This window comes from Drosophila subpulchrella, chromosome X, assembly GCF_014743375.2.
Source record: "Drosophila subpulchrella strain 33 F10 #4 breed RU33 chromosome X, RU_Dsub_v1.1 Primary Assembly, whole genome shotgun sequence".
NCBI lineage: Eukaryota > Metazoa > Arthropoda > Insecta > Diptera > Drosophilidae > Drosophila > Drosophila subpulchrella.
In genome coordinates, this window is record NC_050613.1 from 29535496 (window position 1) to 29560521 (window position 25026).

The 25026-nt window shown below is 38.9% G+C and overlaps 2 protein-coding genes across 13 annotated transcripts in view; one reads left to right on the forward strand and one right to left on the reverse strand.

The window, feature by feature from the left end:
- The window catches only part of LOC119557834 (uncharacterized protein CG43867), a 108926-nt gene that overhangs the window by 74611 nt on the left and 9289 nt on the right, over positions 1 to 25026 (reverse strand). For 9 of the 12 annotated variants that reach the window (XM_037870810.1, XM_037870799.1, XM_037870804.1 and 6 more), the window contains exons 2-3: positions 16183 to 17018; positions 15645 to 15737 (exon numbers count right to left, since the gene is read on the reverse strand). In XM_037870810.1, the coding sequence (XP_037726738.1) occupies positions 15645 to 15737; positions 16183 to 17007 (918 nt within the window). In that variant the 5' untranslated portion in view covers positions 17008 to 17018. Of the gene's footprint in view, positions 1 to 3295; positions 4102 to 15644; positions 15738 to 16182; positions 17019 to 25026 lie in introns of those variants that run through there. The other 3 variants (XM_037870808.1, XM_037870807.1, XM_037870806.1) reach the window with 2 other exon arrangements.
- LOC119557837 lies at positions 18881 to 19590 on the forward strand. The gene is made up of 2 exons (XM_037870815.1): positions 18881 to 18967; positions 19052 to 19590. Exon 2 carries the CDS (start codon positions 19055 to 19057, stop codon positions 19475 to 19477), a length of 423 nt encoding a protein of 140 aa, XP_037726743.1. The 5' UTR covers positions 18881 to 18967; positions 19052 to 19054; the 3' UTR covers positions 19478 to 19590.

Genomic DNA, 25026 nt, shown 5'->3' on the forward strand with positions numbered 1-25026 from the left:
GAAACTCAAGTTCTCACATAGCTTTCTTTCTTGAAAGTCAAATCAATTTTTTGAGTGCTTACTGCCACAAGATTTTTTGGCTCTTATCAGAACTAGAAAAGGTAATATGTCCTCTTGATTGTCCCGTTTTCACCCATAACTGTATAGCTATCAAGAAAACTTAATGACATTCTCGATGACTTAAAATTAATTCCACAGGATTTGTTTGACTCCTGCCAGACTAGAAGTAAATTGTCCTGCGGAATGTCCAGTTACTGAGCCATAACTGTACTCTTAAAAATCGTAGGCAATCTTTCGTCTCGCTTAAAAGTTTGCGGACTAAAGAAGTTTGCTCCGGCAACCACAAGAGGAGTTTTGTGTATTCTGGTCTGACTGGGACCCATACGATTTAAGTTACGTTCTTGCCTATTGAAAGTTAACTTTGACTTTGTTTTCCGATTGCATTGACTTCCTTTTTGTGCTCGTCCTTCAGAACTTTTTGGACCCTCGTCGTTAGACCTACTCTTCGGTTTTTATGGGGTCTATACTTTTTAGGTTTGTTATGACCTCCCTTTGTTAACTACCGTTCTTTATTGATACCGATCTAATTCGTTGTTATTATTGACGTTTTTAACCGATTTGTTCAAGTCTCTAACTAACTTTGATTTATCTCTGTGTCATTCTCCTAATGCACACATTTTTATACCCGTTACTCATAGAGTAAAAGGCTATACTAGATACGTCGGAAAGTATGTAACAGGTAGAATGAAGAGTTTCTGATATTCTTGATCAGAATCACTATCCAAGTCGATCTAGCCATGTCCGTATGAACGTTGAGATCTCGAAAACTATAAGAGCTAGAATGTTGGGATTGGGCATGCCGATTCTTGAGCTTCTTGTGCAGCGCAAGTATGTTTCAGCAGTGTGCCATGCCCACGCTAACGCCCACAATCGACCATAACACTAAAACCCTAAACATTTTTTAATATTTTGAAGAGAGTTTGAGAGTTTGTTCTTAATGTCAATACCCATCTACATGCTAAAAGATGATGGTCGATGGCATCGACTATAGCGTCCTCTCTTGTTTCAATTCAATATTTATTTTAGTCTTTCTTTCTGTCTCTGTCGCTGTAGTACATTTTCCGGGGTTTCAAGGCGTAGCTCTTTCTGCGGCTGTTAAGGTAAACAACGAAATGTCCGCATATTTGGCACCATTACTCAAATTGCCATTATGCACGCGCATTGCCTTCGCCTCGAATTGTGCCAACCAGTAATCGAGTGTCCTGCTTTCCGATTTTCCACCATTATGACGGCCACAAATGCAATGCAGTGGAGTTTTTCCCCTTCCGATTTTCAAACGGCAATGCGACAATCGCAGGTGGAAAAGAGAGGGACAGAGGTAACCGCAACCATATAGAGCGCTGCATTTTTCCCGCTTTTCCCCTTTGGCACGTGTGTCGAGTTCATTATCGCTTCTACAAATACAAACACGCTATACACTATATATATGGAACAGAGTTGCCCACTCACATTTGCATTGGAATTTTCTATTGCCAGTTTTTTTTCTCGGTTTTGGGGGCACATTACAATTTAAATTATTCGCATGCGGCCGGCAAAACTTGTCGCATATTATTTATAGGAGAATGGGGAAGCCCCTTCTTTTCCTTTTTTTGTGTGTGGGGGTGTGTGCGTGTGGGATACTCGGTACTGTTCCTCGGCTTAAAAATGTTACAGAAGCAAAAAGCTTTGCATATATTTCGGGGCCTGGTGGAGAAACACAGGATATGGGATACCGGAAAGAAGGACCACACGCTGTGTTTGCGGACTAGGCCCAAGATTTATGGCTTTGCGACAGGCGGAGCAGACGACGGACAAAAGAAACCGACGGACAGCGCACAGCCGAAACAGACAAGGGCAAACAGAAAGCCAAAGAACAAGAAAGCAGTCAGCCGGGAAAAAACAGGGTAAAGAAGTTAAAAAGAGGCCAGGAAACCCTTGAGAAACTCGACGAAACAATGAAACTTCAAGAAAACCTCAAAGTTAAGTGAAGGGAGCCTAAAGATACCCTCGACCCCAAAGAAGCGATGCGCTGCTTTCCTTAGTCGTGGATGTAGCAGTCCGAGGCAATTTGCTTCATATCTGAGCTTTTACATAAGGAAACTAAGAAACACTTAACAATTGGGAATCAAATGAATCTGAGTACAAACCTTTTTTAATTACTGTAAACATGCGCGGATCTACGGGGGGTATATAGGGGATAGACACCCCCACTAGGGTAGAAAAGTACAGACATACATATATGTAATATTTATTTTATTTCAATTTTTTTGATTTCTACTCAACCCATTTTCAATAAATACCTCCACAACCAAATTCTGAATCCGCCACTGACTGTAAGTCTTAAATTGCATAAACTTAATATCAATTATAGATAAAAGAGACAGTTTAATAATACTCGTTTGCAGACTCTTAGCTTTCGATTATTTAAGTGTGTCTCGGCCGTTTTTCTTAACGGTTTTCTTTTTAAACATTTTTGTGTAGAACCATTAAATCTAAGAAATTTAAATTTTTATCATATATTTATTACTTAACAAAGTAAATTTATGAATTTTTTTAAGTCCAATTTGAAAAATGTTTGGCTCTCTAGCGGATGCTCGCGATACCACTGACCATGCAAGGCCTTTTTCACATATCACTTTAATAATTCTTAACTTTAAATAATATTGCGTAAAAATCGCATTGATTATTGAAATGAAGATAAGTATTGATCAACAAATTCAGAGACCTCAGCGTTTATACGGACGGTAAGACGGACAAGGCTACATCGACTCGGCTAGTGCTCCTGATCAAGAATATGTCTACTTTAAAGTGTCGGAAACGCCGTCTTCTAATAAAATATAGACTTTTAGTGATCGGAATCGTTAGCCTAGTCGATCCAGTTATGTCCGTCCGTCTGTCTGTGTGTCCGTATGAGCGCTAAGATTTCCGGAACAATAAAAGCTAGAAAGTTCGGATTAAACATTCACATTCTAGGGGTTCCTAAGCAGCACAACTTAGTTTCAGCCTTCAACTCCCACAGTTTTGTAGATTTTGTTTTAATGTAATTTAAAATTTATTTTATTTTTCGATACCTACATATATATCGGTTAAGAATGCCCTGAAATTTTATTTTAATTAAATTTTGAAACAGAATTGTTGAAACAGATTTTTCAAAACCGAAACATGGGTGAAACCTTTAGAAAGTGATTATGGTTTTCAAATCAATTAAAATAATATTAAAAGTATCTTTTAAGTCGAAAAGATGAATTCAATTTACCTTTTTTAACATATCGTCCAGAGAATCCACGTCCAACCCGGCATAGTTGTTGTTGAATTGACTGGAGCAGTTTGAGGAGTTGCTGGTGTACCGCTTCCGTCTACCCAAGGCTGGTGAGTTAACCAGCGAACTAGGTCCGCTGGAACCGGTATAGCACAGTTGGGCAGCAGCCATCAGGGGGTAGAGCGATGGGTGGGGCAGTTGGTGGGGTAGCGAGTGGCCAGTGGCCAAGTGGCCCAGATGATGATGCGAACCGCTGGGGGAACAACAAGCCGCCAAACAGGCGGCTGGACTTGCTCCATTTAACACCGGTGGGCCTGTTTGGACACTTCTCACCGCTGCCAAGGGCGAAGGTGGGGCCGTGTGGTGGTGCAGCTGCAGGTGGTGCATTGGTGATCCATGAAGCTGCAGATGGTGTTGCAGGTAGACCGGTGACGGTGAACCGCTGCCCGATGAACAACCCGCTGGAGTCGTGGTGGAGTTTTCCACGGGAGTGGTGCTCGTCGAACTGGAGGATTCGATAATGGTGGTGGTGCTGGTTGTGCTGACGGTCACTTCCATGTTGATGGTGCCACCACCAGCTGGGGTAATTTGGGAGGAGCCACTTCCCGATCCCGAAACGGGCCGATCTGTCTCTCTGTGCTTGGGTAGAAATGGAAGTTTGGATGTGGATCCCGTGGCATCCATTGCTTCCTCTTCGTGATTTTTATCCAGAGTTCGTTGTTCTTTCGAGGAGTCCTTTTTCACGGCTGACTGGTCACACACGGCAGCCGTCCATTGCGTATTTTGTGGCACACAGGAATCACACGAAAATCGCACTTTAACCTCTGCTGCAAACGGCACAAGAATTGTTGCACTCTCTCGTTGCGTCTGGCATACAAATTTATGTTGCTGCTGCCATTTGTTTGTTTTTTAATTGCAGCCTGCATACTTTTAGGCGACGCCCACATGATTAATGGCCCCCAGAGGTTAAGGGGCGTAAGGGGTTAAGAGATAACCGGGGGATAGCAAGGGAAGGGTAAGGGACCGCCTGATATAGCCGGCAGAAACATATTGTTGTCATTTGCTATTTAATGGGACTAATCGAAATCCGAATCGAATGGAAATCAAATTCCACAACGTCAAGCGCCATAAAAAAAAAACTGATTCTGAATCTGACTCCTGACAGCATACAAAAGGGCATAAAAGAGGGGCAGGGCAGCTCCTTTATACGGTTAAACCGATTTTAAAATTGAATACTTGGTGTGTTAAAAAAATTTAATAGCTACTATATTTATACATGTAACATAAGTTTCTTCGTTCATTTAAAAAGGCGATTATTATTAATCTCAGAGATAATACAGAACAAGTTAAATAGGCACAAGATAATTTTATAAATTAAATTATTTTCGTTTGCATGGGAATAATATTTAACTTAAATAAGATGCGCATAACGTCAAAGTAAGATTCAAAAATGTTTAAGCCGATAGTTTAGTAAGTGCGGATCCAGCACATTCGGAAATGAAATTGGTAGACACGACGTAGCCGAACAAGAAAGAGCAGGACTTCACGCATGCCAGACGTTGGACGCGTTGGCAATTTACAACAAGCAGCAATCAATTCCAGAGCATAAATAACTCAATTTCGCTACGAACCCCCACCGATGAGGCTAATGTTGTCCGGCCATCAATAAATTTTCTGTGAAAGGGGGAGAATTGGAAAGGAGGCGGTCGAGCGGCGAGGTAAACCAGAGACAGATTGTGACGTTCGAATTAAGGGGGGCGAGAGAGTTGATCCGAAGCTTGGCTAATTAGTGGCTAAACCTTTTTCGATTATGCGCCAGACATTGTCATGGCTTAAAGCTGACTGGGAAGGTATAAAAACAGAAAGAAAAAACGCTCAGTTCCGACCATATAATAGCAGACAAAGCTATGAAATGTTTAGTGCAGAAAATCATATGATACTTTTATTTTAAGCTTCTTGACTGGCACAAGTTTTAAAATTTACATTCTTTTAACAGTAAAAATGTAAAGGAGTTTGAATTGTTGTTACTTGACGGATACTTTTTTTTCTTCGTGTACATGGCAACAGAGATCAGATTTCAAGTAAAGTTCGTCGGAGAAATGCGATGCAACAGCATTAGAAGCGAAAGAGTCCCCATATATGAGGCAGGAAGACAGGGTGTGGTGCATTTCAAGGGGTTTTTAGCAGGGCGTCCTGGTTAGAACATGTCCACTGTACACGAGTGTGTGTGTGTGGGCTCTTGTTGCCGGACTACTGGTGTCTGAAGTTTTGTATCGTCCATTTAACAATGTGTGCCACACACACAAAATGCACGATGATGATGATGCATATACACTAGTCGAAATGCTAGGAAGTGGGATGAGGAGGGGGTGTCCCCCAGTGGGTGGTACACACGGGCCAACAGCTCCTCTGCTTTGCTTTAGCCATGTGTGGCAGTTCTTGTAAGGACAAGCCGTTTTGGAATCTATATGGTCAGGCCATAATTCACTGGAGATAATATACATACGCCCCGTGTATGTGTAAAGAGTACTGGCTTCTATACGTATGTGTGTGTGGCAGACAGGAGGCATGCAATTGCCTCAACACACGCACACCAGCACACGTAGGCATATATTAATGACACAAGCTAGAAATTTAAAGCCGTGCAACAGAAAAACTACATAATATCAAAGTGGTAAGGAGCAAAAGTGCACCGGCAGGCAAATCAATTGATTACATTTCGGTCCAAGTCTGAATTTCAGATTCTGCCAAGGGAAAAAGCTATCAGATCTTGTCATACCCGTTTCTCGTAGAATAAAAGGGTATACTAGATTCGTCGGAAGGTATGTAACGGGTAGAAGGAAGCGTTTCCGACCCTAGAAGTATATATATTCTTGATCAGGATCACTAGCCGAGTCGATCTAGCCATGTCCGTATGATCGCTGAGATCTCGGAAACTATAAGAGCTACAATGTTGGGTTTTTTATAAAAGGAAGCTTAAAAATTTATTTAAACTATAAATGTTTAATTCGGCAAAATTTTAACAAAACTTTTTTTTAAAATTAATTGCGTGTTTATTATTTTTAAAACCTAAAACGTGATTTTGTAATATATTTTTTCTGTTATAAACCAAGCTAACTTCGCCAGGCCGAAGTTATTATACCATTTCAGACCGATTGTTTTTGTGACAGATTAGTTTGGCCAATTTGTATACCCATTGTTCGTAGAGTAAAAGGGTATATTTCAATCGTTGGAAAACACGTAACAGATTGAAGGAGCCGTTTCCTATAACGTATATATTTTAGGATCACTAGCTGAGTCGATCTAGCGATGTCCGTTTGTCTGTCTGTCCGTATGAACGCTGTCATCTCAAAAACTACAACAGCTAGAAAGACTCTAGGGAGTTCCTGCGCAGCACAAGATTGTTATCCCGATTTGCCACGCCCACTTCAACGCTCTTAAGCCGCCTGTCCGTCCGTCTCTATAAATGCAGAGATCTCGGAAAATTTAAGAGCTACAATGTTAGAATCAAGTATATTGATTCAAGAGACGCGTGCTCAGCTCAAGTTTTTTCAGCAAAGTGCCACGTAAGCAAGTTATGACAAAACAATGTAATAGCCGCTAGGTAGCGCCCTGTAATCTCGGAAAAAGTCGGTTTGCTGCTTGCATATCTCCGTCTTCACTGCGCTGCCTTTAACTGTGTAACGGGTATCTGATAGTCGGGGCACTCGACTAGAGACTAGTTTATGAAACGGGCCTACTCGGTGGTTGATGATGATCAAAAATGTATAAATGTACTTTCTAGGGTCAATGTCTACGTTGCTCACTTTTCAGAATTATAATACCCACTGCAAGCGTATAAAAACATAACATCCACAAAGGATACACAGTTGGACAAAAAAGCGATATACATACATATTTAAATATATTTAACTTTGTAGTAAAATGTAAAGGCAAACAAAATCTTTAAATATCTATTCAATTTATAAAAACGTTTAAATTGACGAAAGCGTGCAAAACGAATTTTCATAAACTATTTGAAAGCAGGCAAAAAGCTTGAATTGGTCAAATTACAAATTAAACTTCCCTGCTACTGAGATTTTATTAGGAATGAAATTGAATTAAATAAAAAACTTCTGAGGGTAAATACTTGGGGACCCAGTTCAAAAAAATAGTAGTATACATTTGAGGAAAAACTCCTAGGAACTAACATCAAAACCGATTTCACACTTTTTGAAGGGGGCTTATCTGCTTTATTTCCACAAAGGAATAATCTACCGCTTATAGACCAATATTCATTAAAAGTGCTGAACAAAGGCATCAAAAAATGCGGCAAAAATTAAAGCCAAACACAGTGTATTCATCCCCCAAATCCAACTATGTTCACTTTGGCAATTTTTTTTATCATGTTATTATTCGCTTAAACATTTTAAGTTTTACATGCCAAACAAGAGGAGGATGCAACAATTTTGCTGGCAAAAAAAAACACATCCAACTATTTTGATGCAAAAAAATTAAAAAAAAATATTGCGCACCCGATTTTACTTTTTCGCACAACGGACGCGGAAAACGGAAAAGGGAGTGCCGGACTTTTCGACACGGACCACGCAACGCGTAACGCAGTCGAAGGCAAACTGATTGCCGTGTGCCATGCCATGGATATAAGGATGTGATTTACCGACCTACACAGCTAAAGCTAAAGTCACACTTACTCACTCGCACTCTGCAGAACAGCTGTCAGGGAATGCGCATGTTTGTGTGTTCGCGTGGGGAGTTCGCTTGCGAGTGGTGACTTTTTACCAATTTCCCCCGAGTGGGAATAATGGTTCAAAATACGAAGGTCCTGCAGGTGGGACTTTTTTAAACGACAGGTGAGTCTTTAGCGGGTTACACATAAGCAAGTCATGGTAAGTAAATGGTGATGGTAAGTAAAGTTAGTTTAAGTCAGCAACGATTTAAAATCACTCTTTTGGATGTCTTAAAGTATTTGATCAAAATATAATATATAATTCTACGTTACAATCAAATCTATAGGTCTTCAGTGAGTTAAAACCCGTAGCGGCTTTAAATCTCCTATTTAAGTTCAAATTTGTCTAGTTGATTAAAAATTCCAAGTAGTCATAAAAACAATATATTTATGTTTATTTAAAATTACCTTTTATAAATTATTTATTTCCAATTTAGTATTCTCTTTACTTTTCTTTCTGTGTGCACTAAACCAAACAAAAAATACAATTTTACTTCGAGCGCCAAAAACCTCGGCTGCAAAATTTCCCTGTATTCCCTGATGCTGCCATGGTGAGTTCGGTGCTTCGGGCCTGCTGATTTCTCTTCCCTCCCCTTTGCAGCACCTTCTACGCCATCCTATAGCACACTTTCCTGCTCTGATTGTGTACATTAAAGCCAACGCAAAAACACGCAAAAAAAAAAAGAAGCGGCAAAAACAAGGCGGCATTCTGGTTCGATTAAAGCGACCAAGAAACCAAGTTAGCCCCATGTTTTGGCCGCCTGCGAATTTTAATGACTACGGCCGAGGAGCAATTGCAGGGTTTTTCCACTTCCCCTCCGGATTTTTCCCCGCCTCTATGTTCCTTGTTTACGGTTCGTGTTGCCAAACATGTTTGCATTTGAATTTTAAATTAAACGTCGGCGTCGTCAGCGAGCGATGATGATGACGACAACATGTCAACATCAAACCAAAGAGGCAAGCCCCTCTCATCCCACTCATCATGGTTGTCGGGCATTAGCTGTCGCTATTGATTTTCGGCTGACCTTTTTTGCGAGGGGACGCGGAGCGATGTGCGACCGATTGCCAAACGGGGGAATATGTTATGTCAGGATCGAGCGATTAAAGATCGGTTTCAAAATCACTTTTTTGTCAACCAGCATTTGGAAGACAGTATTTTGGTTGTCTCTGTTATTCAGTGGAAAATATAACATTTATTAGGTTTTGAATATATTTAAAAAAAATGTGTTTGCGACTTAAGATTAACTTTTAATTACATTCATAGGTCAAATTTCGCCAAAAAAAAAAACCATTACTTGCGCTTCAAGTGTGTATACCGCATTCGATATTTAAGCAGCTAAAGTCGTAGCAAGCAAATTCAACCACTTTAAATCACACTTTTCTCCCTCTGTCAATTATTGAAACGTCCTCTCAAGTAGCAAAATCGTAGTTAGCCGCAGAGGAAGATAAAAATACGGAACCCAATTGATTGCAAAAATATTTTTCGTTTTGGTTTCATACCCTTTTAACTTTTAACTTTTAATTACATTCATAGGTCAAATTTCGCCAAAAAAAAAAACCATTACTTGCGCTTCAAGTGTGTATACCGCATTCGATATTTAAGCAGCTAAAGTCGTAGCAAGCAAATTCAACCACTTTAAATCACACTTTTCTCCCTCTGTCAATTATTGAAACGTCCTCTCAAGTAGCAAAATCGTAGTTAGCCGCAGAGGAAGATAAAAATACGGAACCCAATTGAATGCAAAAATATTTTTCGTTTTGGTTTCATACCCTTATTTACATTTGTGGCTTCAACTCAGCTGGGGACCAACTTGTTGAGCAATTAAGCCAGAACGCTTAACATGTCGGACTCGCAAACTCGATAGATTTACGTAAACGGAAAGCTTACAAGGACATCAAAACGAAAGGGCACAGCGAGGACATGACATCTATTGCTCTGAAACGTTAAAAATAAGGGACTTCAAGCTGCGCAAAGACAGCATGAGAAATACATAATTATGTATAATTGAATGTTGCTTTAGCATAAGAGGCAAGCTTTTAACAAAGCTCAGAAAATTTGGGAGTTCCCTTAATTATATTATTTATTTGTATACTAATATAACACTGCTCGACATTGTTTTTGGTGCAGGCCTATAGGCATTTAATTATATTAATATATATTTTGTATACAACCATATCTGCGTTCTTAGTTTTTGATCCTAACGTATGGTATTTGTGAAATCAAGGTTTGAAAAAAATAACAACTTTTATTGTTTTGGCTAAAGATATGTTCGACAGTTTGTACTTAATTTTATTGATGTGTGCCAATAAATGGTTAAGATGCCTATCTTTAAATTTGTTTTTAAGGTATCATCATATCTTTAGTCGATCACAACTTATGGACATTCAAGTAATCTGTAATTAAAACAATAAATTCTATGTGGTGAACAGGCTTTGAAAAATTCAAGGAAAAATATGAGCCCCAATATATTTTACATGCACTAAGAGGCGTATTTTCCCGAACATTTAAGATACTAAGCACCATTGTACGTCGAAGGATGGAATCTATAGAATTTTTTTTAGAAATCTAAAAAGTAATTATTAATAATTAAAGTATTATACCCGTTACTCGTAAAGTAAAAGGGTATATTGTAATCGTCGGAAATTACATATGTGACAGGTACCACGCCCACCGTAGCGCCACAATTGCTAAAACAAAACAAAACACAGTCTTGTTTTAAAATTAGTTATCTGAGTGACGGGTATCTGAAAGTCGAGTCAGTCGACTACAGCGTTCTTTCTTGTTTTTACACAGCAAGGAAGTTTTTAGCCGCCACTCGAGTAATATCCATCTTTATCTGACAGCATGTTTTTCAGCGTATTTAAACAAAGCAGCGTTAAAACGTGGCGGAAAATAAGCTTAACTATAGTCCTTGCCGTCTGTAATCTTGGCAGCAGCAAGAGCATATGAGGCATTGTCATGCTTAATTAAAATTAAATACGCTTTTGGGAATAATTCAAATGAATAAACGAGCGTGGCCAGCATGTGTGCTGCATACACAAAACGAGTTTGTCGCGAAAGAGTTTCCTTTCATTATTCTATAGAAGACAAAAAAAGATTGTCTTAAACAGAAAAATTTTAGAAAGCATTTTCTTGTGCGCTTTCCTGGTCCATTGTGGCGAGTACGCCCCATTCAAGTAGTGGGCGTGCCGGACAAAAGAGACGTTCTGGAAAGAAACGCTTCATTTATTATGCGACTGATGGCCATTAATTTTGCAGGCCATCGTCGTCGGCTTCCATTTTCCTCTTGCTTGGTGTCTCCAAAATAAAAAAAAAAATCAAGAAGGCCGCATGCACATGCGTGTGGCTTAAACTCAATTTGAATATCCAACATATGGAAAACTGAGAAGAAGCCGTTAAATTTATTCCCATCTTTCACAAACACAAGGCATTTTTTGTTCACTAATTATTGACATGGCCCAAAGGGTTGCGAGAGATTCCTTTTCTAATTGCTCAAATAGTTTCACCAAGTTCCAATTACTAGCCCTCGGGCACTCCTCTATCGCATCGCATCGATGCCCAATTTATGCTGAGGCACGAAGTTGTCAAAAATTTTAGTTAAGCACGAAGGCAAAGGCATTCAGTATCCCACCCTTGGGGGTGGCCGGCCGCCACTGGCTGTTTAGTAATTAAAAAATTGATTGAATTCCAATGGCAAAACAGATATCTGTTTTAATATAATTAGTTGTCTGTTTTATTAAAATTACTGACTGTGAAGAGCAAGGGAGATTAAATTTTATTTGAAAATGGTCAGCGAATGGGGTATTTTTATGTAAAGGTTATAAGGAAAGGAGAAAAGAAAGATTTATACTACCTTTCAATAAATAAAAGAAGAAAAACCACTATAGTCGAGTGCCTCGACTGTCAGATGCATGTTACTCAGCTAACCAACTTTTAAAAAAGAAACAGTGTTTTGTATGTTGACCAATTTTTAAATAAAGTTTCAGGGTATTTCTTTTTGGTGCTGCACCTAGAACCAGAAATTTTAAAATAATATTTCGATTACTGTGATAATTGGAATGCAAATAGGTAATAATCAATCAAATCAATTTCACTGAAACAAATTCTTCTTCATGGACGAAGATTGGGCGTGGCACTCCGCTGGAACAAACTTGCTATGATTCATAGCCCCTATAGTGTGTATGCTTAGTCTTAGCTTACATAGTTTTCGAGATCTCAGAGTTCATATGGAGGAACAGACAGACGGACATGGCTAGAGTGACTCCTTATATTATATGAATTTTTTTCTAAAGTTAAGGAAATATTAATTAGGTCAAGAAAATTTTTGTCAAGTCCACGAACTGGTTGCCACAAAATAGAATGGCCCAAAAAACAAGAACAAATTTCTTTTTATCTATAAATTATTTCCTGAAAAATAGAAATGCTTTCGCAAAAATTAAATTGTTTTTTCGTAAAATGATTACCCTAACCGTAAAATGATTCCTACCCTAAAAATATAAATATTTTCTAAAAAAAATAGTAATATTTTCTACGGAATAAAAATATTGAAATGCCAACGTATTTTTTTAGAGTTTATTTTTAAATTGTTGTTGTTATTTTTGGTGAAAAATATTCGTCAATCGGTAAAATTTAGTTATTAAGTTATACATATACAAATGAAGCCATTTATACTGTGATCAAGATCGTTCCTATGAACTTGCAAGTGCGCGCGAACACTTAATATTCAGTGCGAATGCAAAATCATACATATATTTTTTTAAAGTTAACTATTAAATCTATTAAATAAATGTAGTACTCATATTCGGGGCTCCTTAGCATAATTTGCATAATAATACCTATGCAAATTCAACTGAAACTGAGACTGGAATCTCTGCCGGATGTTTCTTTGTTTCCCGGATGTGCCACCATCCTGACAGATGCCCGTGTAGTTGTCAAAGTGTGAGTTCGCACAGGTATACGGTTTGAGTAGCGGGGAACGTTTCATGTTAATCGAAAATAAGAACCCACTTATGTCACCATTCTTGCATTTGAACATTTTTAAAAATTTATAATAACCGGTTAAATGGCTATTTCTTTGAGTTTGCCAAGAACCAATATATATTTTATATTTCATTGCAAATACTAAACAATATCATATTTCTAAAAGTGCAAACATACCGGATATAATATTATAATATTGAAAAACTTATCCCTTAACTAAGAGTATTACCAACTTCGATTTGTGCAATTATGACTGTTTACCTTTTCGAGATTTTGAGTTTTGACCAGAATTGAAATGGATGACAAGGCAACCGGTCATTTGCCTCTAAGCGCTGCTTTCAACGCGCTTTTCAAACACGCAGAAAGTGATATGGTGTGTCTAGAGGGCCTGGCACATCGGGCTAACAATGGCAGCTTATGGCAGATGGCGGCACTCTAATGTGGCCACTTTTGGCGTTGGTGCTAGCCGTTTGACGACCATCCAATGTGCAATGTGCAATAATGGCCAGCGGGTCTTTCAGGTTTACGGTTTTTCTATCAGAAGAGTAAGCCTCTTCTCCAGGGATCCCCGGAAATTGCCAAACAAAAATTGCAACCAAGTGAGCAGCAAATGGCATCAAGCCGGAAGAGCAATATAGTTACTCAGTGCGACAAAGTTAGTTATGGGATCTTAAACCTTTTCCAATTCAAAGTTTTTTCTGATTCACAAAAATAAAGATTTTAACCTCTAAATGGAACAAAAAATGTTTACAATCTCATATGGTAATGGCAAGTTTATCTTAATTTGACATGGTTTCAAAATATTATTTAATTTGTTGACAGACTTACTCTTTTCACAAATTATGGTCTAATCCAACATTTATCTTTTCTTTCCCCGATTTGCATCACTTTCTTGTCCAAAAAATTGGCAAACAGCGACTTCCATATCTACTTCTTTAGCAACATTTATGTACCAATATTTTTTTGTTGAAATTTGGCAATAGTGGTGGTTGACCCAGACCCTTGGTTGCCTTTCACTCCTATCCATTTATTTAATTCTGCCGCTTGTTGTTCTCGGGTGGCTTTGGTAATAAACTGAAATTTTATTGTCCAACAAGAATGTTGCAATATGCTTTCCCATAATTTCAACGTTCTGCACATTGTTGCCAAAGGCAAAGACCCTCTTCCCGTTTTTTTCTCCCTGTCCTGGCAAAATATTGTGGTTTGAGCTTAACGACTCTTCTGATTGAACTCGCCCTTCTTTCTGGCTTTTCCTTACCTGGACATGGTCAAACCAAAACCAAAATCCTAAAATTACATTTTCGGTAACTGAATTTGTTAATCATAAGCTGTTATTAAAAAAAAGTTTTTATCACCTGCAGAAAGAAGTTGCCAGTTTGTAAATTTAAGTTTTGTTTTGTGAATAAGTCTTTTTCGGATTTTAAGAAACTGGCTTTTTCTTGACATTGACGTGACGTGGACATATTTTAGAAAGAAAATAAACAAAAAATGGCCTTTTAAAAACATGAATTCTTCAACAAATTCTTCTTATCACTAAGGAAACCATTAAAAAACATAATAACATACTAGGCTGGCTTAAATACATAAAATTATTTATAAACTGCAAAGAAAGTTAAACAGCGAATTCTTAAGAACAAGAAGAACTAACAATTACTACACTAAAATTTTTTATAGCTTCAATAAGAAAAGAACGCCATGCTACGATACCACTCATTTAATTCTATCATGCCGAGTAGCATACAAAGCGAAAAATATTTGATGCGTGGAAGTCAAGAAAGGAGCTGAAAGGCCAGTGAATTGTGTCCAGACCATTTTAAGTTTAGTGCAACTAATATAAAATTTATGATGCACTTGAATTGCAGCTGTTAAAAAGTTGAAAAGTCAAATGGGAGGAAGGCGAGAAAGGTCGGCGAAACTCATACGACAAGGGAACAAAATGGGAAATAGAAAATGTATAAAACAGAGCTCAAATATTCATTGCATATATTTAGCCATTAAGTTATGAATTTTTTCCCTTTGCCGTATTTTGTACATTTTTTGATGACCCTTTACTGAAAGGAAAGTGAAAGGAAACTCGGTACTTAAAAAGTATGCAACAAAAAATGTTGTTCAAAAACACACCTACGACCAAATCCAGTATCCGGCACTGAGTAATAGCTAAACCCACTACGGAATTTACGGGGAGAGTTAATTTTGATTGGACTAATACATAATTCATAGTTTTTGCATTAGACCTGCGCCACTTGGCCAAAAGCCTAATGACTTAATTAGACTAATAATGAGCCAGGATCAAGATTCGGGTTTCCCTCTCCTTTTCCGCATCCACATGTGTCACACGAAACAGCATCACCATCTATAGTAAAAATGGCTGGAAAATGCCCCGGCCACTCGAGTGTTTGTTTGTGTGTGGATGATAATTGCGTGGGACGTCGTAAAAATGTTTTAGCCGTGGCTCTCATAAATCATAATTAAGCACAAGACAGGAGTTTCACCCCCTCAGTAATTAATGTTTGTCTTTGCCACTATTGCATTTTACTTATTAACTCATTTAGGCTCATCATCAGACACCCCAAAGCGGACCACTTTGGGCGCTATCTGGTCACCCTTTTACCCGCTCCCTCTCCTTATCAGTTACTCACCTTTTCTCGCAGCATATCGCGTATACGACCCGCCTGATTCTTGGATCGATGCAGCTCCAGTTGCAACTCCAAACATCGTTCCTGCCAATTAATCTGCAGGTAGGAAAAAAAAAGTCAGAAAAGGGATAAAAATGGACTTAGCTGAAAAAAGTTAATTTTATTTTGTGCCGACTTGGCTGTTGCATAAGAATTGTGGGCATTTAAATTCACTTCATTTATTTATTAATTAAGTTGTTGTATTTTTTTTTATAAAGAGACATTTTAGCAGAGCACCAACGTTTTTTAGGATTGCTTAAACTTAGTAATAATAATAATACTGAATTCTTAAAAAATTATATAACCCAGAGTAGGTGAAAATATAAAGAGAAATTATAACTCTATAATCGGTTTTATTTATTTATTTTTAAATCATTACTATGATAACTTTATGATATAGGAGTGCGATCGGACCCGCTCCGACTTATAACTGATAGGCAGATGGACAGACGTCTGTCCAACACAGACTTCTTTTTAACTTAAATTAGTTACTTCAACTCACCTCCGGCAGTGCTTGTCCGTAGTTGTTCACCTGGTGGACGTCCAGGTGCTCGGTGAGCGTCGAAAAGTGTGGCCATGGAGCATCCGGTGCGTCCAGAGCTGCCAGGAGCGGATTTGCATTGTATTGAACCGTGGCAGTCGAATCCCTTGGCGGAAGATCCTTCGGCTGTTGATCCGCCTTCACCTGTTTCGGCTTGGCCGGGATGGGAGGTGGAGGTGGAATACGACGGGGCAACAACCTCGGACTATTCGGCGTGGACGCAGTTCCTCCGGTAGCAAAACGACCCTGAGCCAGTGGTATTTGACCACTAAAAGAGGTGGCTCTCTTGGCCAACAGCGGAGATCCCTGTACCGATTGTGATCCCGATTGTGAGCCCGATAAGCAGCCACGTGCCCCGCCCCCGCTCAATTTGGTGGGTAACGAGGGAGGCTGACTGTGATGATGCAAGGTGTGCACTTGGTGGGGGTGCTGCTGATGGTGGTGGTGATACAAATGCGATGGAAAGGTGTGCAGGTAGCCACTGCTGGCGATATCTTGCGGCCGCAGCAAATAGTTGTGGGAGTGGCTGTAGTACTGCAGTGTATTAAGAGGGCTGGCCACACCGAAACAAGGCGTGGCCCGCCCAGAAGTCGAGGCAGAGACACTGGCCGATGGCGATGGCGATGAGGAGGCTGATCTTCTTCGCTGCTCTGCAGGCAACTGCTGTGTATGAAGATGCAGCTGCGATTGCAGTTGCTCTTGAGAACGCAGGTGTTGCTGCTGCTGGAGATTGGTCAATGTATCGAAGATTTGAGATAGGCGACCCAGAGGAACTTCGTCAGACATTGAAGCTGTGGCTAAAAATGTTCCAAAAGATTTGTATACTTCAGATTGCAGTATTTACTTGAATTCATAAATATGTACATGGCAGAATTAATAATAACAAATGTATATTTAAGTTGTAGTAATGTTTTTCTCTTTTATATATTTACAATCTGCCTTTTGACAACAACAGATAACGGAAATATCAGTTTTCCAATGATCCTTATCATTATATGTAACATATTTTAAGATTATTAAATTTGTCGATCAGGGAAACTTATTTTGATGATTATAAGTTATGCCAATACATTTCTTACCTTTTATATCGGTGGTCAATAACTCAAGTTATGGGTAAATGAAGTGTACTTTTAGGTTCCTATTCTTAAAAACAATTGGAGTTACGGAAAAATTGAACATGAAAATGGGCTAAAAAGTTGATCCTCGTTAAAAAGGAAATATTTTAATGCATATTATTATGGAATTTAAGCACAAACTCATAGAGGTATCACACTCTTAAATCGGCTTCCAATTACTCAAGTTATGGATTATAGAAGTGCAGTTTTGGGTTCCCATTCTAAAAGTCATTAGAATTACGGAAAAATTGAACATGAAAATGGGCTCACATTTTGACCATCGTTTAAAAGACATATTTTAATGTAGTTTATTAGGGAATTTGAGCACGAACTAAAAGAGGTATCACACTTCTAAATCGGTATCCAATTACTTAAGTTATGGATTTTATAAGTGCAGTTTTGGGTTCCCATTCTGAGCGCCATTGAATTTACGGAAAATTTTAACATAAACGTAGGCTAACAAGAAAGGAAGTTAGCTTCGGCAAGCCGATGTTTTTATACCCTTGCAGGTCACTCCTTTCAGGGAAATGTATACACAGACCTTCCCAATTTTTAAAAAGCTTAAAAATAATTACAAAAAGATTAAGATCATGTTACATTTTAATTTACTGGCGTATATGTTAAACCAAAAACGAAATATCCGATTCTTCTTATGGCATTTTTATCAAATTTAATTTGTAATTGTAAAATGATAAAAAAAAATGCTACATACCGAAGTTGAAGAGAATATGATCAAAAATAAGGAAGCTATAATTACTTTGATATAGTCTTACTCTTTTTAAAAACTTCAATTCAAAATCATGAAATACTAAAAAAAACAAACATGAAAGGCAGCTTACTAAAGGAAGCTTAAGAAACAAACAAAAATGTTAAGATAATGTTACATTTACGTTTTGCTGAAAGCGAAATATAACGATTTCTGTATTTTTTGACATTAATTATTCGATACTTCCTATGACAGCTATCTGACATACAACTCTGGATTTTATCAAATTTTTTTCGTTGTTCTGAATCAAACAAAAACACCTCTTAACGAGGTAAAGGGCCGTGACGATCGCACCTTTAACATAAAAAACTACTGATATCAAAATTTGACACGACATTTTTTTATACATTCGATTAATTATATACTCTTCCTCAAATTTACTCATTCTACATTTTTACTTTTACACTTTCACCGCTCTTTCTCCCAAACCAATTCGATTGGTGTATCTTTACGATTGGACCATCACAGTAGATTTTCATTTTTTCGTGTATTTATATAGTAGTCGCCTTCGCACACTCTCCTGGTGCGCTTCGTCACTACGTGGACTGCCTTCCACAGTGATTGATGAAAGAATTCTATATACTGAAGTAAAAGAGAATAGGCTCTTATAGTTTCCGAGATCTCAGCGTTCATACGGACCGACGGACATGGCTAGATCAACTCGTTAGTGATCACTATACCCTCTTCAAGGGTATAGAAATGTAGGCCCTCTTTAAAATAAAAAATATGAATATAATTCAAGGCATTTCTTTTTTCTTGGATCAAGTGTGCTATGAGTCGGGATGTCAAAGGTCGAAGCCTAGGTAAATGCCAGGCCTACAGTCGTGCCAGAGACCCTGCCTTACACACACGTTTGGAACTTTACGTGGGTTTTTTTTTAATTTTCTTTTAGTTTCCTTGCTAAATATCTTTTTTGAATTCTAACCAAAAATTATCTCCAATCTTTTAGATTATGGCAAATCCCAAGTCGAGTGCTAGTAATAAGTCCAAGGGCAAAGGTAACCACAACCGTCAGTCGCTGCAGCATTCGCAGCAGCAGCAGGTTGACCCTTCGAAGCAATCGCAGTTAACACCTGCACCTGTGGCCGCCACTGGATTGGATTCGGCCACCGTCACGCCCCTGGCTACGCATCCCTCGGAGGACACTCTGGCCTTGGCGGCCGCCGTCGCCGCCTCGATTCCAGCCGCCCCCCTGACTCGACCCGCTCCCGAACGTCGCCCTTCTACGCCAACGGTGGTGACCAAGACTAGCGACAGTCCGTCGGAGACCAGCGCCACCGAAAATGAGACCACCTCACGAACGGCATCGGCGGCAGTCACGCCATCTGAAAATAGACGGGGGCTATTCCAGCGGCTCTTTGGTTGGAGCTCGTAATGCCCTTTGCTAACAAAATTTTTCTGAAAACCTTAATTTTGGTCAACATTTTACTGTTCAAATTCTTCTTTAACCGATAAGTAAAAACATATTAAACTGGCAAGAACTATTAATATTTGTTTTATGTTTATTTCTGTTGATTAAAATCTCATTTAAATTAAATACATATCCATGACGTACAACCTACTAGGTTTTTTTCCACTCTAGATTCCTTAATATTTATGTCCGTCCCAAACGATGCACAAACAATGATCCATCAATCCGCCAATTCATCAATCGGCTTGTACATTACCAGATCCCAGTCAACATTTACACCTTTTTCTACGTGCACAGGCATGGAAATCAATTCGAGCAGACGGAAAAGCGAGAGAAAGGCGATGAAGCACGAGAACGAGTAACACCACCAAACGAAGGAGGGGATAATGGACAGTGGACACCATGAAGCTAGAGAACTGACCAACAGGTGCGCGAATCTGGGGCATCAATTGCCAATACGTGTGTGCAATACCTAATCAACGGTCCAAATGTCCATGGAAAAGGCAGTTGGCAAATTGAATATGCCACTAAATTATAGACAGCAGACTTGACATTCTGGAGTTGCAGCAGGAATGTCTGCCGGGTACTCTATCATCTTTTGTGGTCCGTGAACTACTGGCTGATGGATTTGCCAGCTTCCAGCCCCAGCCCCACCGCACCGCAGCATTCTCGGAGCTCTCTTCGCTGTAAAGGTTTGTGGCTAAAAGCCTTCAGCTGCAATCTCTCCGGTCAGAAGTCCATTTCCATTGCAGCAACTCCTTCCTCATTTCTTTCGACCTCTGGCTGCGGCCGAAGGGACCCAAACCAGACACATTTACTAGAATTATATTCAAATTTGTGCATAGTATGAAGAAGAAGTGTGTGTGCGCTCACTTTATTTTGCACATTTTCATTTAATTCAAGTTGATTGATATTCAAATTCAGTTTTTGATTTGGAAAATGTGTCCTGCTCTTCACTTAAGAACACTTCAAAGGCTACTCCTCCTTGCTGCTCTCGATTTTAAATGCACTTTACAGCAAATTGTTTCTAATTTGCTGGGGCTTGTGTGAAAATTGGCAACGGTGCTTGGGGCTTTTCCGGAACTTTCCTCTTTAAAGGAGCCGAAAGTGTCCACAAACTACTTCAATAGTCAATGAAATGCGACAACAGTGCAGCGGATTCAACAACAGTGTACTAAGAATATCGTTTTTAAAATGTTGAGTCACAACATTAAATGAATCAGACCAAAACTAAGAAAGATAAAGCGTCTAACGCGGTTTCCCGAATGCCCTCGAATGACCAACTTTAAATAAGTGTTTCATTTTCATTCAAGCCATTTTTGAAGTACCATACCGATTGTTCTGAAATTTGCTGTACTTTTATCATCAGGTAATATCGGAGCCTTCAATGCTTTGAAAAACCACATGAGCGTGACTGTATAGTCATAATAGAACCTGCAGTTTGGTAAGTTTAACGAACTTATTACTCGGCATTAGCCAGCAAACTAAGGTTCGGCCAGATTGGCAGGCATGTAAGTCATAAGCTTAAGCGGCTTGTGCGATTAGAAAAAGGTAACTTGTTAGTTATATGTATATTTCTTTACTACTCGGCTTATTACGAACTTGACCAGCACAAGAGCACTTGAACAGAAACAGTTGAACCATGGTCTGATACCGACACATCGCCTTAGCTTCGGGTTAACGTAACTTTTCTAAGTGCAGTAGTAGTAGTAATGCACTGAAGTCCCCCGGTCGAAAGGGGATTTTCGGAGGGTTTGGCAAATCCAACTGCATTGTCTTGAGTTTGCTCTTTGCTTAGCTCCCTAATGGAGGAATATGGAGGAAACCAAATATAGGGAGGGCGACATGGAATGGAAAACTTACTCAAATAGTTGACAAAACTTGTTCACGGCTCCAATGAAGTGCAGAGCGGCAAAAGGGGTGGGCACAAAAACAGGATGAAAAAAACATTTCTAAAAACCCCAAAAAACTCTTTAACTTCCCTTCGTGGGGTTTCTCACTTATGCGCATCCAGTTCCTGTGCAGCTTTCCAGTTTCAGTTTTAGTCGCCACTCGGAAATTTAATAAATGTTGGACAATGTACTTAGGTGTTATCAGAACTGCAAAAAAATGTTAAAGGTTTTTGCAGACGAAATCTCTATTCCCATAATCTTTAATAAATTAATTTATTTAGTGACTATAATCCCCATTTTCAAAAATGTTTTTTTTGTTTGGATTACATTGCCAAAACTTCTATTCGATCGGACCGATAGTTTGGGATATATGACAGTCGAAAGTTATGTTTTTCAGCTCATTTGGCCAGACACAACGCATTTAAACGGCGTTTTTTTTATCATCATTAGAAGAGTCAACCTAACTTGCCTCTCAGCCTAACTTGTCTCTCAGTCTTAAAGCTATCAGCCTGGAACTTTCCAAATGCCTCCTTCTATTGAAGGTTGTATATAAGCCAGAACGAGTCAAATCGGACCCTTACGAAAAATCGGAATATAATGGAAAAACAAGACAATCCGCCATAGTTGAGTGCTTTGACTATCAGATACCCTTTTACATTATTTATTATTTTAAAACTGGTTAACAGACAAAACACTGTTGTTTTCTTTAAAGTTTGTTAGCCCAGTGACGGGTATCTGACAGTCTAGGTACTAAAAAAAAATCACGAAAATATGATTGTTTTCGGCTCTAAAACTGTGTACCTCAACATAAGCTTTGAGTAATGGACTCCAAGAAGTCTCGGTTACTAGAAAAAATTATGTAAAAAGTATGGTAAACTGTTTACTGCATTTTAATGAACCTGTTTTAACTGTCACCGCACAATGAAGACTGCATAATGTAAAGTTGTAAAATAAATACGAAAAACAATTTGGTGCGAAATAATTTCCCTGCATGACAACACACACAGTACAGCGCCGTCCACTTTTGAAGTAGCTTACTTCCTTTGTTCTGGCACTATTAAGACTTAATAAGCGTCGCAGCATCGTTCGCATGCCAATAATTGTAAAACCCTGATATAACGCTGCGACCCACTTTTTCTCCCGGAACTGTGTAATGCATCGTCAACTTTGTCAATGCATGTGGGAAAAAGAGAGGAACCGTGTGTTAGTGTGCGCTAACTACTAAGCGTTATATTAAGAACATTGTAACATGCAGGGTGTGTAGGCCAACCAGACATACTAACAGTCCCACCCCCAAAAGCACCCCCTCGCTAACCTCCTTGTTTACTTCAGCTTACTTCCCTGCTGCTCCATTGTTACCACTTGCACAATTTCCGATTTCTCATTATATGGTTCTTCTAGTTACTATAACTTTTGCGATCCACAATTTTGTATCCCAGGATGCATTTTTATAGGCTTTATGTTTTTTTAGAATGTATAAAATATCTTATGTGGCAGGTTGAACTCTGCGAAAGTTTTCTTGACTGTACCTCACAACAAAACAACATTTTCTGGAAAACATGCAAAAATTTGAGTTTACTAACACCTAAACCAGGGTATTTCACACTTCGACAACTTTCCCCTGCTTCCTTTTTTAAAACCTCTCCCGCATGTATTTTTCATTTGCTTTCTTTTTCATTCAACTATTTTTCACTCAATTCCAACGAAAAATTTATAATAAATGCTCGCGCATATGTGATGTCGCGCATTTTAATTGGTCTCTGCCACAGTAACTCCGAAAGGGAGTACTCGTAGGACGTTTTAAGGGGGGGCGATAGGGGCTATAGAACCCAGACAAACCGTGCAACTGTAAGCCACATACATGTGCTATATATTCTATATATACATATATTACCAGCAAGTTTGAGTCGGGGCCTTAACTCTTGGGTGCGTCTCTTTTTCGTTGACTGCGGTTCCTCCGTTGTAAAACGGTTGTCATTATGCAGTTGTTGTTTATGCTAGTTGGTAAGCACTTGTAAAGAAGGTTTTGTGGGGGTCAGGGGGATCCCTCCACGACCTACGTGACAAGCAAAGAGACTCACAAAACAAAACATCTAATGGCGACTATCGACTTGGGGTCTGATCAACTAGATGTATCTCGGCACATATATTACTTGTATTTACCGATATGCGAGACTGGGTGAGTTTAAAATATCTATCGACTAGAATAACCATGAATAACATTAAAATACCACAGTTTTGGGAGGATTGTGGGCGTTAGAGTGGGCGTGGCACCCTGACGAAACAAACTTGCGCTTTATAGTTTCCGAGATCACAGCGTTCATACAGACAGGCGGACATGGCTAAATCGACTCGGCAAGTGCTCCTTAACAAGAATATATATCACTGTGGACGGCAGTACACGTAGTGGCGAAGCGCGCAAGAGAGCGTGCGAAGACACTACTATATATAGCCGCAGAATTGAAAATCTGCCATTATGGTCCGATCGTAACGAGTGATACACCAATTGAAAGGTATCGCAAAAACTAAGAAGATTGCATACCAAGACTTTCGAAATATAGATTTGTTTGGGAGAAAAGGCGGTGAAAGTGTAAAAGTAAAAATTTAAAAAATTGAAGCTGCTGGATACGGTGGGGAGAAAAGCCCCCGGCTGTTTAGCTAGTTTTATTCTTACTGAGAATACGCTTCGAATGACGTCTCATTTGCTGAAATCCGATGTCCCGTTCAAAAGTAATTCAAAAAACAAGACTTTCTTCTTCTTCCCAAAATGAAAATGTTTGTCCCTTTGTTTGTGGGTTTGTATGCATCCCATCTTAGTTTTGGGGTTTTGGAAACCCTATGGGTGTATACACTAGCATAAAGTAGAAAACGTTTGTTCTACGACTTTTGGAAAAACCCGCTAGTTTAGCGGAAAATCAAAAAAAAAAAGCCAGATTTAAAATGCTTATAGTATCTGAACAACTAATGCTACAGAAACGTGCTATATATCTTTGAAAAGATAATTTAGTTTGCTAAATACTCTTTATACAGTAAAATTGTCTGAATATAATAGATTTAGAGTTATGACAAAAAGTTATTTTCTAAAACCACTTTTTTACTATTTTCTCAAAATTGAGTCAAACGATTTATTTTTAGATTTCAAATCATATAGCCCTTGAGATTCCTCAACTTTTGATATATAACACTTTTTGCCCTACTTGATTACAGCGAAATACTTGATTTTTTCTGAGTGTACTGGCGACTGAACTTTAACTTTAAGCAAAACAAACTATTACCACTGAAACTATAAAAGTTCTGGTCCCAAACAAACCGTTAACTGTTGGATAAACTCTAAACCACATACTGACCATCAAGGCAGACAAAAACAATCCCACCAATTATAAAACACCCAACAAAAATAGAGAAAGAAGACTAAAAAAATAAAATATCGGTTCGCCACCCGCCCCGGAAACTTTCAGCAAACAACAACATGTTGCTTCTAATAAGAGCGCAACAACAATACAGGACAAGAAAAAAATAGTGTCAACAAATAAGCAGCTAATTAAGCGGCGTGACCTTTGGCCATTTTAGAGACCCACAATCACAATGAGAAGTAGGAAAGCGCAGCAGACCAACTACGAC